This window comes from Acomys russatus, chromosome 12, assembly GCF_903995435.1.
Source record: "Acomys russatus chromosome 12, mAcoRus1.1, whole genome shotgun sequence".
Classification (NCBI taxonomy): Eukaryota; Metazoa; Chordata; class Mammalia; order Rodentia; family Muridae; genus Acomys; species Acomys russatus.
In genome coordinates this window covers 15,750,758-15,765,416 of record NC_067148.1, presented here as the reverse complement: position 1 = coordinate 15,765,416, position 14,659 = coordinate 15,750,758, and the positions used below count along the sequence as shown (strand labels likewise).

The window sequence follows — 14,659 nt, the reverse complement described above, 5'->3', positions numbered from 1 at the left end:
ACTGTAGTTTCAATTGTCATGTGGCCATTTAAGAAAAGAGGGTGCGTGGTTTTAATGTAAGGCGGTCCAACGCCTTTTACATTACTTGGATATGAAATGCATTGACTACGTCACACACAAGAACAAATGCTCCCAGCGTGTAAAGAATTGGCCTTCCTGTTCCCTTGGAGGACAGGAAATACTCCATAACTAATCTATCTAGGGCCCACTGCTCCCTGGGAGTTCCTGGGTTTCCCCTGGCTACACCAGGGCCAGCTTGATATCTCATCTTCCAACTTTTTATCATTATTTTTTTTATCATGATTTTTGTAGCTAAATAGTAAGAGAGGAAGAGTCATCAAGTCAAGGCTCTGATTTCTCAAGATCATCATGGAAAAAAAATCAGAGAACCTTGTCACTGAGGAGACACAGGAACACCAGAGCTGTCACCATCTCACACTGAAGGAGAGACTGCAAGACTGTCACCTTTTCTCTGGGTTCTGGCAAACTTCTAGGGTAGTTTACTTTTGCTGCTTCTTCTTCTTCTTCTTCTTCTTTTTTTTTTTTTTTTTTTTTTAAAGAAAAAAAATGTTAGCTTCCAATAGCCTTCAGTTTCTTCATATAAATAAGATGGAATCTAGCTGAAGAGAAAACTCAACAGCTTGAGGTTAGCAACTAGTATTTCACCTATATTAAAACAGAAGCACAACAATGAGGGAACAGACCCCATAGGTATAGCTGGGTGATGAGGCAGTTATAGTTTTGCTTTGATAAAAATCTGTATTTGTTTCTGTAAAGGCTGCACTAATTTGCATATGCCTGGCAACAGGCAGGGAACAGAATTGTTTATTTCTCATATGATCAAACTATACCACCCTGGACAGAATGCCCAAAGGACTCTACATCCTGGAGCAGAGAGACCTGGATATGATGCTGTTCTATTCACAATAGCAAGGAGGTGAAACTAGTCTGGATGCCTCTCAACTGCCCGATGGATGGGGCATATGTGGCACATAGGCTCAATGCCATTTGCTCTGTTGTAAAGAAGAAATGAAAATTTCAGCAAAATGGATGGACCTGTAAACTATAGTATTTACTAAGGCAGCCTGAAATGAGAAAGACAAAAACACCTGCTCCCTTCATAAGCAATAGTTAGCGTGCAAATGTATATGCATGTACAGGTCTGCACGCACACGTGCATACACAGAGAGAACTGTTAAGCCCTCACTGACGGTCAGAGGTAAATGTCATTCTTTTGACCAGGAGAAAATTATATTCCCTTAATGTCTTACCTGAACCCTAGTCAAGGCCATTGTAGCAATCCCCCCTGAAATTGCTCAGGAGAAGGACTACAACTGAAGAAAACGCAGAACCCATTTTCACTATTAAAACCTGGCTTTGGAACCTCAAAAGGAACTACACCCTAGGCAGTGGGTCTCAATCTTCCTAATGTTGTGACCTTTTAATACAGTTCCTCATGTTGTGGTGACCAAAAATATTAAATTATCTTTTTGGCTAGACTGTACTTTTTAACTATAATTTTGCTATGGTTTATAAGTCATACATACATGTGTTTGCAGATGGTCTTAGATGGTCCCTTTGAAAGGCTCCTCTGACACGCCCCAAAGGGTCACAAGCCACAGGTGGAGAAGCACTGGTCTAAATGGAGTTTGAGCCACACCCTTCTGTACAGCCCTGAGGACGCTCAATCAGGCACCAACACTCCCTTTCGGCGTGTTTTGGCTGGAGGACGAAGGTCATTTCTGAGAACTTTGCACTACGATGCCCCCTCTTTTGTTCGTCACCAACAGTAATACACATTTTTACTTTTACATAAGCTAACCACAGGCTTGCTGTAATTTCCATTTAAAAGGTGATCTATTTAGAAAGTCTCATTATACCATTATATGCTAGCTTCCTGTTAGACTCAATGCAGTGGCCACACTAGGCTGTCAGACTAGAGGAAGCCAGTTCCAGCCCGATTATCAACTAAGAGCTGTGAGACTCTTCAAGTTTTGTGTGTGGATATTTCAGATACTCCAGCTGTGAAAATCTGTCTTACATCAGACTCTTTTTCAGTCACTCTAATTAGTTTATAGTTAAGATTGCATAAATATCTGTATTTGAATTATAATATATTTTAGGCCAAAATTATTAAAGAAATTATAACTGAACTTGCTTTCCGTGCTGTTTTCCTCCACCTGTAGTCTATGAGAGAGGGTTTTCTTCTTTATTGCTTAAGGGTTGTCACTTGATCTTTCAAAACTGATTGGTAACATCAAAAGGAGGAACTCTAAAAAGAGAACCAGAAATGTTCAAACTGTCAGTATTAAGTTCAGAAATCCCGTCATGATTCCCAGGTGAAGCGTCTGGATTCCGACAGTGAGAAAGACACACTCTCTTCTTAAGCAGAAACACCATGTCTCAGAGAACTTCAAAAACCATAATTTAAAAGACTAAGAAAATCAAATATTCTTGCTTATTAAAATGCATTTATAAATTAAGGCATTTATACAAAATTCAGAACAAATACCTAATAGAAGTGTGATAAATGCCAGTTCAGTTCCAAGAGCAGCCTTTCGTGCCTGCTTCTCTGTGCAACTTACTTACTAATAACATAGACTGTCGCAGCCCTGGGAACAGGAGAACCAGCACAGCCCATGCAGAATGCCTAGCGTGTGATGCTCCCATCAGCTCGTTACATGGCCCACAGCTCTTTGTGGAACTTCCAAGGAGCTGAACAGCTTGCTAAGCTCCACGAGTAACTTGTCACTACTGAAGAGCAACCTCCTTGGCCTGTTTGAGGCCACACCAAGCTCCTTGATCATGGGGTGTAGACGGTGTAGCTGCCTTGTTCTTACAACTTCCTGATGTATTCCCTGAGATCCCATCTCTCCTAAACCGGATGTAGTCCTTCCCTTCCTCCTCTGCATCTCTTAAAAGCACCACCTCTGCCCATTTCTTAACATCTACTTCAACTCACTAAGTAGTGAACACACACACACACCACCACCACCACCACCACACCACACACACACACACACACACACACACACACACACACACACACACACACACTTTTCAAGATTCTGAGTCCTTAGGAGCTGAAGGCTGAAGATAAATGTCCTTCCACTACAGTTTGCAGCTTCCTGACTGTGAAACTGACTGCAGTACTTCCTGCCCATTCAGTTTCTAAGGTGCAGCCTAACCTTTCTTTCTCCTCTCTGATTCCTCCTGCTACTACCTGCCTCCCCCTAGGCCTCTCTTTGATAGGAGAGTGAGGTCCTTTGACACAGGCTGCCTTCCTTCCTTCTACGCCTCTCTCAAGTTCCTAAGTGGCTTAATTTGCTCACACCACCACTGCAAGTCCCTTCTGGTCTACAAGGAAATGTATCCATAAATAGCTTCTGACAAATGCTAAAAATGAAAGGATTTCTTTGGTCTCCCATAGTCTTAAGTGTTGCTGCATAATTTCATTTGGGCCGTCGCCTCCTTTGGTGCAGTTGGGGCAGGAATAGCTGACCTTACTAACGAGAAAGATTGTAAACAAGGAATGGTAGAAGATCTAGAAAAACCTAGAATCATGCTACCAAATTCCAGTCCTCTACAAGGTGACAATCTACTACCTTGCTGTGAAGAAGTTGGATCCAGCTAGGTGTTCGTGGAGTGCAATCTAATTAATGCACACTTGATGGGTGACCAATTAGCACTTACATGTATTTGTGCTTTTGAAAGAGGATGTTTTGTAAATCCCGCCGTCTTCTATTTGATGTAATTTAAAACAATGCACTGCAATTGTAATTTGTAAGTTACACAACTAGAAATAAATGTTTCTGTGAAGACTGACTGTCCCACAATCTTGACACAGATATATACCTATATAGACTGCTTCAGAGGAAAAGGATGTGAGAGAAATTTTGTAGGCCAGTGTCCAGAAAAGCAACTTATGGCTAAGGGCACACTGAAAGGTGAAAGGTGAGGTCATTGACTCTTTCTCTGGGTTACACTTTTAGCTCTGAGTAAAGCATTATTGTGATCTCAAACGTGACAGGATCTTTTCCTTGTCAAATCTGAACTCTTGCAAACACGTTCTATTTACTTTTTGTTGCCTGACGTAAGCCACTATATGAGCAGTACCATCATGCCTGATGATTTCTTTTTCCTGACCGCTGATGAAACTCTTGCTTCACTGGGCATGAACAACAAACAACCTGAATCCGAACCTCAGAGGCCTCTGTACAGGGATGCTCCCCTTGCCTCTGGTTCACCTGCCCACACACATACATGCTACAGTTGCCAACCAACTAAACTGCAGAAGGCACAGGAAGCCCATATTTGACGTGGCCATCATCAGGATTACTTTAGTTTTAGATACTATCTCCCAACACCATTTATCTTCGCCATAGGAAGGTCACAAAGGTATTCATGCAAAGTGCTTTTCCGGGTTTGGTGCAGGCCTGCACACTGCGTCCTACTGCAATATTTAAAAGGGAGAAAGCAGTTTCTTGGAACAAAAAGGTGGAAAATTAGAAAGCCTCAATTCTAGTTTCAACTTTATCAGTGAAAAAAACCAAAGATGTTTAATAAGACCAAAGTACAACCAGGGTCTTGTAGCAAATACCTTCGATATCAGCACTCAGAAAGCAGAGGCAGGTGAATCTCTGTGAGTTCAAAGCCGGCCTGGACTACACAGTAATTTCAAGACCAACCTGGATTACATATTGAAATCCCATCAAAGAAACAAAAGCAACAACAACAAAAGAAAAAAGAACTTGTAAGAAATCTAGATGCTAAAAAATATCTTTAAATACCATCCCAGTATTAAACAAGCTTACAAGGATTTGGGAAGACAACACTAAGGCTTATGAAGGCAAGCTACATAATAAAATCCCAAGAGTTTCAAAAATGCCAAGGGTAAAATATTAATGCTCATATTAAAATATTAATTATGGATATGAAGCTACAGTACCCCCAAAGTCACTTAGGATTAAGGTGATCTGAAACATTGACTACTAAAAAATAGTTTGATTGTCTTAAGTCAATTTATACATTTTGGAAGCTGCTAACCCACACTGATGGTTCGCTCAGGAATTTAAGTTTATTCCTTCTCAAGTCTCTGAGCGGCACTGAAGACAAGATAGTATAGTTTTACAACCAAGCTTAGTTGGTTAGGAGACAAGATCATTTTAGATCAAGATAAAGAAGTTAAGATATTAGAGTTGAGATAGGATAGATATTGAATCTCATTTGGAAATTTAGACCCAACAAGACAGGAAAAACATTTACTTCAAACAAGACGAATGCAGATGGCCAAGTCACTATGATTGTAACATGTATAGAACTCATTATTCTCATGATTGTCACATGGTTCTCCCTGCTGTATGTAGTTTGTCTTATACATGTGTAATAAAATAAAATAATAAATAAATAAATAAATAAAAAGTTTGACCTGGCTATTGAAAAAGGGATAAAAACTAAGGAGGAGGTAGGCTGGGTATTGCCAGGAGTTAACCTGTCTCATTGTCAATGAATCTTTAAAATAACAAAAACATTTTCAAATGACATATTCTGTATGTCTCTAAGGTTTCTGAAGACCTTATTTTACCTATTTTCTCTCATCTTTCTATAGAGTCATATCTATCTGTTGCACCTAAGATGTACATTCCCATGATGAAAACACACTAGTAATTGATCTGACCATGATTCGATCAGCTAACAATTATCTTGTATAACTTATTTATCCTAAACAGCCTGCAATAGGACTTTCAAAATATTGAAAGGGAACTTTGTATTCTCATTGAGTTATATGGGTACAATGCCACATATTAGAGTAGAAATATATATAATGTGTGTGAAGAATAATCTTACATTTGAATTCTCTGCCAAGATAGGGTAAGCAAGTCCTCATTAGTTCCTGCCTCACAAATATGTCAGATATACTGGGACAGAAGGCTGAAGATGATGCTCCAACATTATAGAGAGTTTTGGGTGACTGCTCAGGTAGCAAACTGTCTCTGTCATCAGCTCATTTGGGAAACTGCTACCCTGAACCTCCTGCATACTCAGGTAATTAATTTTACTCCTTCTCAAGTCTCTGAAGACCAGATAGCTTAGTGTTACAATTAAGCTTAGTTGTTTAGGGGTTAAGATGATTTTAGGTCTAGATAGATGTTTTAAGTTGATAATGATGCAAATGATAGATATTGATTTACATTCAGAATTTTAGATGCACCAAGATAGGAAAGATGTTTTCTTCAAGGCTGCCAAATACAAATAGTTAAAACACTAAGAATGTACAACATTTATATAATTCCTGATTGTTACACGGTTCTTCTTGCTGCACATAGTTTATTGTATGTGTGTGTAATAATACAAATGTATGTGTAAAAAATATTAATAAAAAACTTTCACTAAAATAATTGAGGAGGAGATACAAGTGCATTTAGTATGTGTATAGTGCTGTTGCTGTGTTTTTAAAATATATTTTCTATTTTGGGTTCCTTAAATCTCTTCCTCTCTTCCTCACCCCAATCCCTTCCAACACCCCAACATCAGGTAGGAGAGAAAGGTCAGTGGGGAGAAAGGGCGTAGTTTTCCTTAGCTACTTCCTGCCATCCAGGGTCTTCAGTTCCTTGGGGCGAGTCCAGTCCTCATTTCAGGACGTTTCCAACTTCTCCTCACACTGCATCGCCAGCAGCCAGGAGCACTAGGAGCCTTCTTCTTTCTCAGAGCCCCCCTCTCTCTCCAGATCTGGCTTTTAGCCCATGGCAAAGACCACGCCCCCGCAGGAGGCACTTCACAACTGACAAAGACCACCTGCCCTCCCAGGAGGCAGTTATCAGCTGTGGACAAACTGGAGCAGCCCCCATATCCCACACCTGGGATTAAAACAAAAACATGTTTACATATCAGCCAAACCTTCCACAGCATGGTGCTTTAACATCTTCACGGAATTTTCACACACAACTTGTAACTTTCCCTGTGACACTAAGACCATTCACCACTCTCAGCTAACCAGTGAGAAAATGGGAATTCTGAGTGAGAGGATGACTTAACATTGCAAAGCGTTCGTTCATTCATTCATTCACTCTACAATTATCTGAATAGTTATGAAGAGCTAGGAATAGTTATAGGCACTGGAAATGAGCAATACTTTTATAACCCAAACATATATATACATAATTTATACATATTATATATGTGTATGTATAATATATATAACCAAATTATATATAATTTATGTATACATATACATATATGGGTGTGTATATATGGAATCCTAACTAAGCAGAGACCAGGGAGAGGGATCAACCAGCATACTAAACATATGAAACACTGAAGGGGTGGAACAAATGGGTGGTGCATGTAAGAATGAAACAGTAGCCTTATTACTGTTGACATTTAAGATGCTTCAAACATCTGGGGGAAGGAACCCGTGCATATTATGGGGCCTCAGAAAAGAACCTATGGCTTAAGTCTTGGCTTTCATTTAGTACCATTGCCCATTGGCATCCCAGAGGCTGGTCCTAGGATTCCCTTCAGACAAGAAGTTGCACATGACCCAAATGTAGCTTCCATGTACTTTAGATCATGGGCCCATTACTATGCATACCTAACAGAGCATAAATATCACATAATCAGGTGTTGTGTAATATTGTTTATGAAATAATGACAAGGGGGGGGGTTAAAACCAATACATCTTGACAGTAGGCACAACCATCCTGGGCTTAGAGATAACAACAGTAAAACAAATGTTGGAGAGAGACTGAGGGCCCACTTGATCTGTCCAGACTCAGTGAAGCACCTGACATACGGCAAATGCAATTATACTTTCTGGAATTTTCACAATTGATTGAATCCAGAGATTCTGAATCTGTAAATACAGATAGCAAGCCACGTTCCTAGAAGAACTATGCTTTAAGCAATACTTTTAGAATAGTGTAAAACCAGTTTTTCTTGCTTTAATGTTTAAATGCTAAATGTAATATGTAACATAACACAACAGCACATAACAGTTTTTGATGACGTTGTGTTCACTCTCCTGAGCACTTGGCTTTAAATTGCTGCTAGATTACTTATCACACATGACACAATATAACACAAACATATTGCATTTGTTTGTTTGGTTTTTTTTTTTTTAGCTACAATTACCATGAGGAAACCATGACACAAATAAAGGGGCTAACTTGCTGAAAGCTATATAGGTGAAAGAGCCAAGAAATTAGGTAAATGTGTTCAGAATCCAATCTCTTAGCCAATGGAGTAGCACAATTTAGAGTTAAGAAGTCCACAAGGCATAAGAAGATCATTCCTCATCAGTTACCATAACCTTAGCCTGGAATTTTATAAATTTAAAATTGTTACCTCTGGAAATGCAAAGAGGGGATAAATATATGGGAAAAGAAAAAATGAACTGTATTCATAAATGATTAAAATTCTTGAAATAACTGCTGAACTCAAACCTTGAAGACTAGGGGAAAGGAGATTCGACTGACACAAGAGAGAAAAGAGAACACAGGGAAGTCCCCCAGCACACGTCACCTTGCCACAGCAGCATTGATGCTCTCCACTTGTCGTCAGAATTCCAAAGAGGAAATACAAAAATGGACTCAGGAAAGAAACCAGCCACAGGCATGGAGGCCAAGAGACTTTCCCAGTTCTGATATTTCCTCCTTAGGAAGATACTAAGATCAGTCCATATGTTTATTATACTTCAGATATAAAATTCTATCATTTCATAACTCTACAGGCAGAAAGTCACCTGGAAGCACGTGCTGTGGAAGTTCTCAGGCAAAGGCATCTCTCTCCTTCTTTTACGAGCTTTTGCATTTCTTTCTGAAGCACTGTCAAACATCCTCTAAGCATCTGATAACTTCAAGATCCAAAAAAACAATGTAAAGGTTTTAGAGTAGAAATCCCTATATTAGATTTGAAACAAATACTTTATGTTGAGGTGGAAATATGACTAATGAAATAGGTGTTCAAAAATAACATGAGATTCTTAAAATAGTTATTCAGGTTCTCCGAAAAAGGTTTAATGTAGCACCCTCATTTCCCAAGCAAAACACAATATCCACCGAGAATTGACTAATTACACACCAAAAGTTAAGCAGATCTCATCACAATCAGCTATCAGCTTTTCAGTCAGTAAAAAGGAAGCTGAGAAATCCAAAAACAGAAACAAAGTTTGTAAATGCAAAGAATGCCGTTGGCTGTCTTAGAAAATTCAGAGAACACAGATGTATGTGTGCAAACTCTCGCCTTACTACCACTTCTGATTTGTGAGCTACATTAAAAACACAAAAGATGTTTTCGGAAGGAGTAGTGTCAAATTTCAAATTCAGGAAGCTGGCTTATAAGTGACTGTGCTGTCCACTAGAGGGCAACAGAGTGTTCTCAGATAGAAACGTGGTAGTGCCTCTGGTTTTAGGTCAGCTCATCTTGCACACTAGTCTCTATTTGAATATGACATGAGATGCTTCAGTGCTAAGTATTTTAGCAGACAGTGTGTTCTCATAAAGTGTTCTCATTCTAAATTTAGTCCTGCTAGCATTTTCATGTCTAATATAATAATATGTTAATCCAAATGTTGTGTCATGTTAATCAAGTATCTTCCTATACAACTATTTTGAGCAATTTAATAACTTTAAAAAATTTATAATATTCATTTAAAACTATTAAAATGTACATTAAGTTAGTTTCTTTGATGTTTTTGGTACTTAAACAAGTTAGTACTTAAATCAAAACATGCAAGTGAAAATACAGTAATAACAATACCATAATATTAAAAGACAGCAGCGCACACTTGGCACACAATTCCTCTACACTAACACCGTACTAACTAACATTTTGCCACTGAACAAATCGTTGAACCTGAGGCTAAATAAGGCAGATGAAAATTTTATACGATGGCCATCAAGCACCTATACCAAAAACAAGAGAGAAAGCTGAGCCAATAGTATAGCACCTGAGAACCAGGTGGCATGTGGCTTTCAAGGGTCAGTGCACAGTTGTGCAAGCCAACAAGAACTCCTGGTCTGCTTCCAAGCTTAGCCCCCCCCCCCCTCGGCCAAAGACAGCCCTTTTCCTGTGTTTGTGTACTATATGTTATTGATAATAGATGTTAAATAATGACGTGGCAGCAATTCAATTTTCATGCAAGCTATGTACTTTCAAATACTATGTTGCAGTGGTCTTCTTTAACCATGCCAAAAGTAAAATAATTCACAATGTAACGAACCTTTTCAAAAGTTTGATATTGAGCAACAAGGCAGTGGGATTTAGAAGTCACCTCCTTAGCAAACTTAAGTGAGCTCTGTTATATCCTTCCCTCATTTTACGTCAAACCATCCCGCCTCTGGGTTCCAGCCTTTATTGAACTGCGTTGATGGGTTTTCCACAAGTGAAGCGACCATAGCTGACACTGCTTTGAGATTCTAATTTTTGTCTTTGCTCTTTCGTTCCTTGCTTGCAGGGTATTAACAGGTCCTCCTTGCCAGTTCGCCCTGCAGGTAGCCCATCGCAGGAAAGGAAATGTTATAACTTTAGCATAGTGATTATGTGCATTGCTCCGAGCTTCTTTGTGCCTGCTGCCTGTCCATATTCTTTCTGTGAAAGAGTATTAGGCAGCCAGCTTACAAATTGGTGGTTATAAAGCCCAACTGTGCCTGGAACATCCTGGGACAGGTTTGATATGTACCGGGCATCTGCAAATCATCAGTTGATATTACTACTTACTCTAAACTGACTAAAAAGTAAGTGAATCGAGTTTGGCAGGCCCTGCTTCCACACTAGATATCAGAGCTGTAAGAATCTTAAGACTGCACAGAGAACATCAGGGAAAAATAAGAAAGCTCTTTTTTACTATTTTTTTAACAAAAGGAAAAAATTGGAGTGATTTTTTTTCAGGCAACATCAAAAGTGCAAATCCTTATCGATTGAGTAGAACAATGGAGAGTTATGAAAGTGCATTACGAGAATAGCTGAAGCTGAACCTAACGTACACGGATCCTCTGCCAGGATTTTAACTGATTATCTCCCTCTGTCTCCTTAAGTAATAATGGTGTTGAGTCCCATTTAACAATGTTTTTATTGTTTTAAAGATTCATTGATAATGAGACAGGTTAACTCCTGGCAACACCCAGCCTACCTCAAAGAGGATGATGAGCATCAAAGAACCTCCTTATGGACATGACTTCAAATGTGCCAAACAAACCACTGAGCAAAATGCCCTTGTTTCTACCACAGAGAGAAATCTGCATAAAAAAGGGCAAGCCTGAATGCAGGTGGAGTCCATGGCCAAACTCTGCCATGACAGGGTAAGCAAGTCCTCAAAAGTTTCTGGCTCACAAATATGTCTGTCAGATATATTGGGCCAAAAGGCTGAAGATGATGCTCCCATGTTAAAGAGAGTTTTGGGTGACTATTCAGGCAGTAAACTGTCTCTGTCATCATCTCATTTGGGAAACTGCTAACCTGCATCCCCTCTATACTCAGGTAATTAATTTTATTCCTTCTCAAGTCTCTGAAGACCAGATAGCTTAGTGTTACAATTAAGCTTAGTTGTTTAGGGGTTAAGATGTTTTTAGGTCTAGATAGATGTTTTAAGTTGATAATGATGCAAATGATAGATATTGATTTACATTCAGAATTTTAGATGCACCAAGATAGGAAAGATGCTTTCTTCAAGGCTGCCAAATACAAAAAGCGAAACACTAAGAATGTAACATTTACATGATTCCTGATTGTTTCATGGTTCTTCTTGCTGTACATAGTTATTGAATATATGTGTAAGAATATAAATGTATATGTAAACAATAAAATACTTAATAAAAGCTACAAAAAGGTATACAAAATAAGGCATTTCTGTTGATAATAAACAGAGTGTGATTTTAAAATCTTTGCAGAAACAGTTGAAAGAGTGCATCAGAGGGAAGCACTGTATTGGACAGCTCTCCCAGGTATTGCTAACAGAATCTCCCTTCCTGAAACGGGGTTTGGAATAAGGCTTCGGCGAGACAGTTTCTTCTGTCCCTTCTTGAGCGTATCATTTCATTGCAGTAGGACTTGGTATGGATGCTGCCTTCCTCACTGACTATCAAGCCAAGCATCTCAGCTATCTCACAGGAAGATGGTGTTCCCATGGAAGAAGTAGAAAGTACACTAGGAAAAGGCAAAAAAATTCCACTGTTTGGTGTTACGGGGGAATCATACAATATTCTTTAGCTCAGGCTGTAAACTCAGCACTCAAGAGGCTGAGGAGGGAGAATTATTTGAGCTAATGGCGAAGAAGAGCAGCTAGAGTGAAACCCTTTCAATAGAAACCACAAACAAAAGAACTGTTTAAATGCATCACCAGATACTATTAACCCAAGGAACACAAAAGAGGTAAGAATCTGTAGTCCCTGGCATCTAGGAGCTAGCAATCTACTTAGAGACACAGCTCCCCTTTGAAACGGCTGACTACCATACATAAGTTGCAGAACAAATGCAGAACTATTTTGCAAAGATTAATATAAGTTTAACACCAGTGTGCACACATGCACACGCATGCACACACACACACACACATACACACACTGAGACACTGAGAAACATGTCACAAATATAAATAAAGCTACTATGAACAGTGCAAAGGGTGTACAGAAGAAACCGTGGACGCAGTTCCATTTCTGAGGACAACACATAGTTCATATTAAAGACAGTGTTCCAATCGTAATAGTCCAAGATATTTCCATGGAATAGTGTGCTTTATACCTTTCTCAAGGTAGTTAAAAAGAAAACTGCCATTAGGCTGCTACCTTTGTGGTGAATTATTCCCAAACAGTTAACAGAATACTTGTAAAGCTTCCTAAATACTCAATGTACTCCATGTAATGCTTTGCTTTTCTCGTGGAGTAAGGGTGCAGATTGCCATAGAGGAAAGACAGTCGCACGATATAGTGTGCCATCTATATGAGAAAAAAAAACTACACCATAGCACTTCTTGAGTCATCATCCATACCCCACTACATTCGCCAATGTAAAACACAAAACACATTCCAACCTCAGGCATTAAGATGAATATTTAGCAACTGTTGCAGTAAGCTCAGGAGCCAGCAGCAGCAGCAACTCCAACAGCTTCCGTGGCTGACACTAATTTATTGAGATGTATTGGGAACTCTTGAGAATGAAGAGTCTGCTAATTAGACCACCGCAAACAAGTTCCCAAACTTCGACAAAGTTCAGGCAAATGCGTGATGAAGAACTCTGATTTATGAGCTGTCCAGGTGAAGCCTGAACAGATGGTATCTTTTAATAATAACTGACACACGAGTTTGTTAAGAAACCCAATGTCTTGAAAGTATGCTGCTAGATAAAGGAAGATGAAGAACGTTTGCAGAATCATCTACCTTGTCTTTGTCTTCCACAACATCTGCTAAGACGTCATCCGGATCCAGGATTCCTCCGTCTGTGTATTCTAAGTGATGAATCTTCACCCAGTATCCAGGATCCTGTGGTGGAACAAATGAATTAGATGAGTCAGTCTATTTCTACCAAAGTAAGATACACTTTAGGAGAAATAATTCATCTCAATAAAAATATGCTCTACTGGCTGTCTTAGCTATGATTCCTACAGCTGTGATTAAATATCATGACCAAAATTAACGTGGGGAGTACAACTCGTAGGACGCAGTCACTGAAGGAAGTCAAGGCAGGGCAGGAATCTGGAAGCAGGAACTGAAACACAGGCCTTAAAGGAGTTCTGCTTACTGGCTTGCTCCCCATAGCTTGCTCAGCCTGCTTTCTTATGGAACCCAGGACTACCTGCCTAGCCCTCCTACAGTAAACATCAACAACAGGAGCAGCAACAACAGCAACGGACTACAGGCTTTCCTACAGGCCAATCTTATGGGGACATTTTTCTCTATCAAGTGTCCCTCTTCCTGCTTATGTCTAGGTTTGTGTTAAGTTGACATACTAATAACCACAAAACAAAGGGTCTTTTGTATAAATGGTTCTCACTTTCATCCTGTTTGACTCTAAGAATAGCTGTCTTACACATTTTTCTTGAATCAGATTACGGTGCAGAAAAGGAATTGCCCAGCCAACCTGAAAAGCATACTCCAACTTAAGTAATGCCAAAAATATTCTAAAGAAGAATAATCTTGAAGATACTTTGCTGACTTTAGATAGTTCAAACTGTAATATAAAATTGCCAAAGCAGAAATAAGGAAGGCTCACAGCTATCTCTTCAGAAAATGGTAGTGGAATTGAGGAGAGGGAGGTCACCCCCACAGACCCGGTTGCCTTTTTAGCTTTCCATGCTCGGTGTGCCTCCTCAGCTTCAGTATTTTAGGAGTACCCAGAGAAAAAACTCCAGCCCTGTTCCCGTTTCCCACAGCGTGCTAGTTTCTGGGTACCTGTGTTCAGACTTGAACATGAAGTTCTCTAAATTGACCTTATGATTTAGATTATTTCCAACAATTATTTTTTAAATGTTTAGTTTTTAAAAGTCTGATATTACATGTAATTATGATTTGGCTCTTTCAATTGTGCACAGCCTATTTCCAAGAAAAGTAAGAAAATAAAGAATGTAACAACAGGAAAGCAATATAAACCAATAAATGAAGTGAATTAAAACATTAGTTTCGATTTCCAGGACTAGACAAGCTAAAACCAACTTGGTTCTATGATTCTT

General features: G+C 39.2%; 1 protein-coding gene across 1 annotated transcript in view; it reads right to left on the bottom strand.

Moving 5' to 3' along the window:
* The window catches only part of Pard3b (par-3 family cell polarity regulator beta), a 979,071-nt gene that overhangs the window by 830,091 nt on the left and 134,321 nt on the right, over positions 1-14,659 (bottom strand). The window contains exon 2 of the mRNA XM_051153919.1: positions 13,371-13,472. Within this exon, the coding sequence (XP_051009876.1) occupies positions 13,371-13,472 (102 nt within the window). The remainder of the gene's footprint in view (positions 1-13,370; positions 13,473-14,659) is intronic.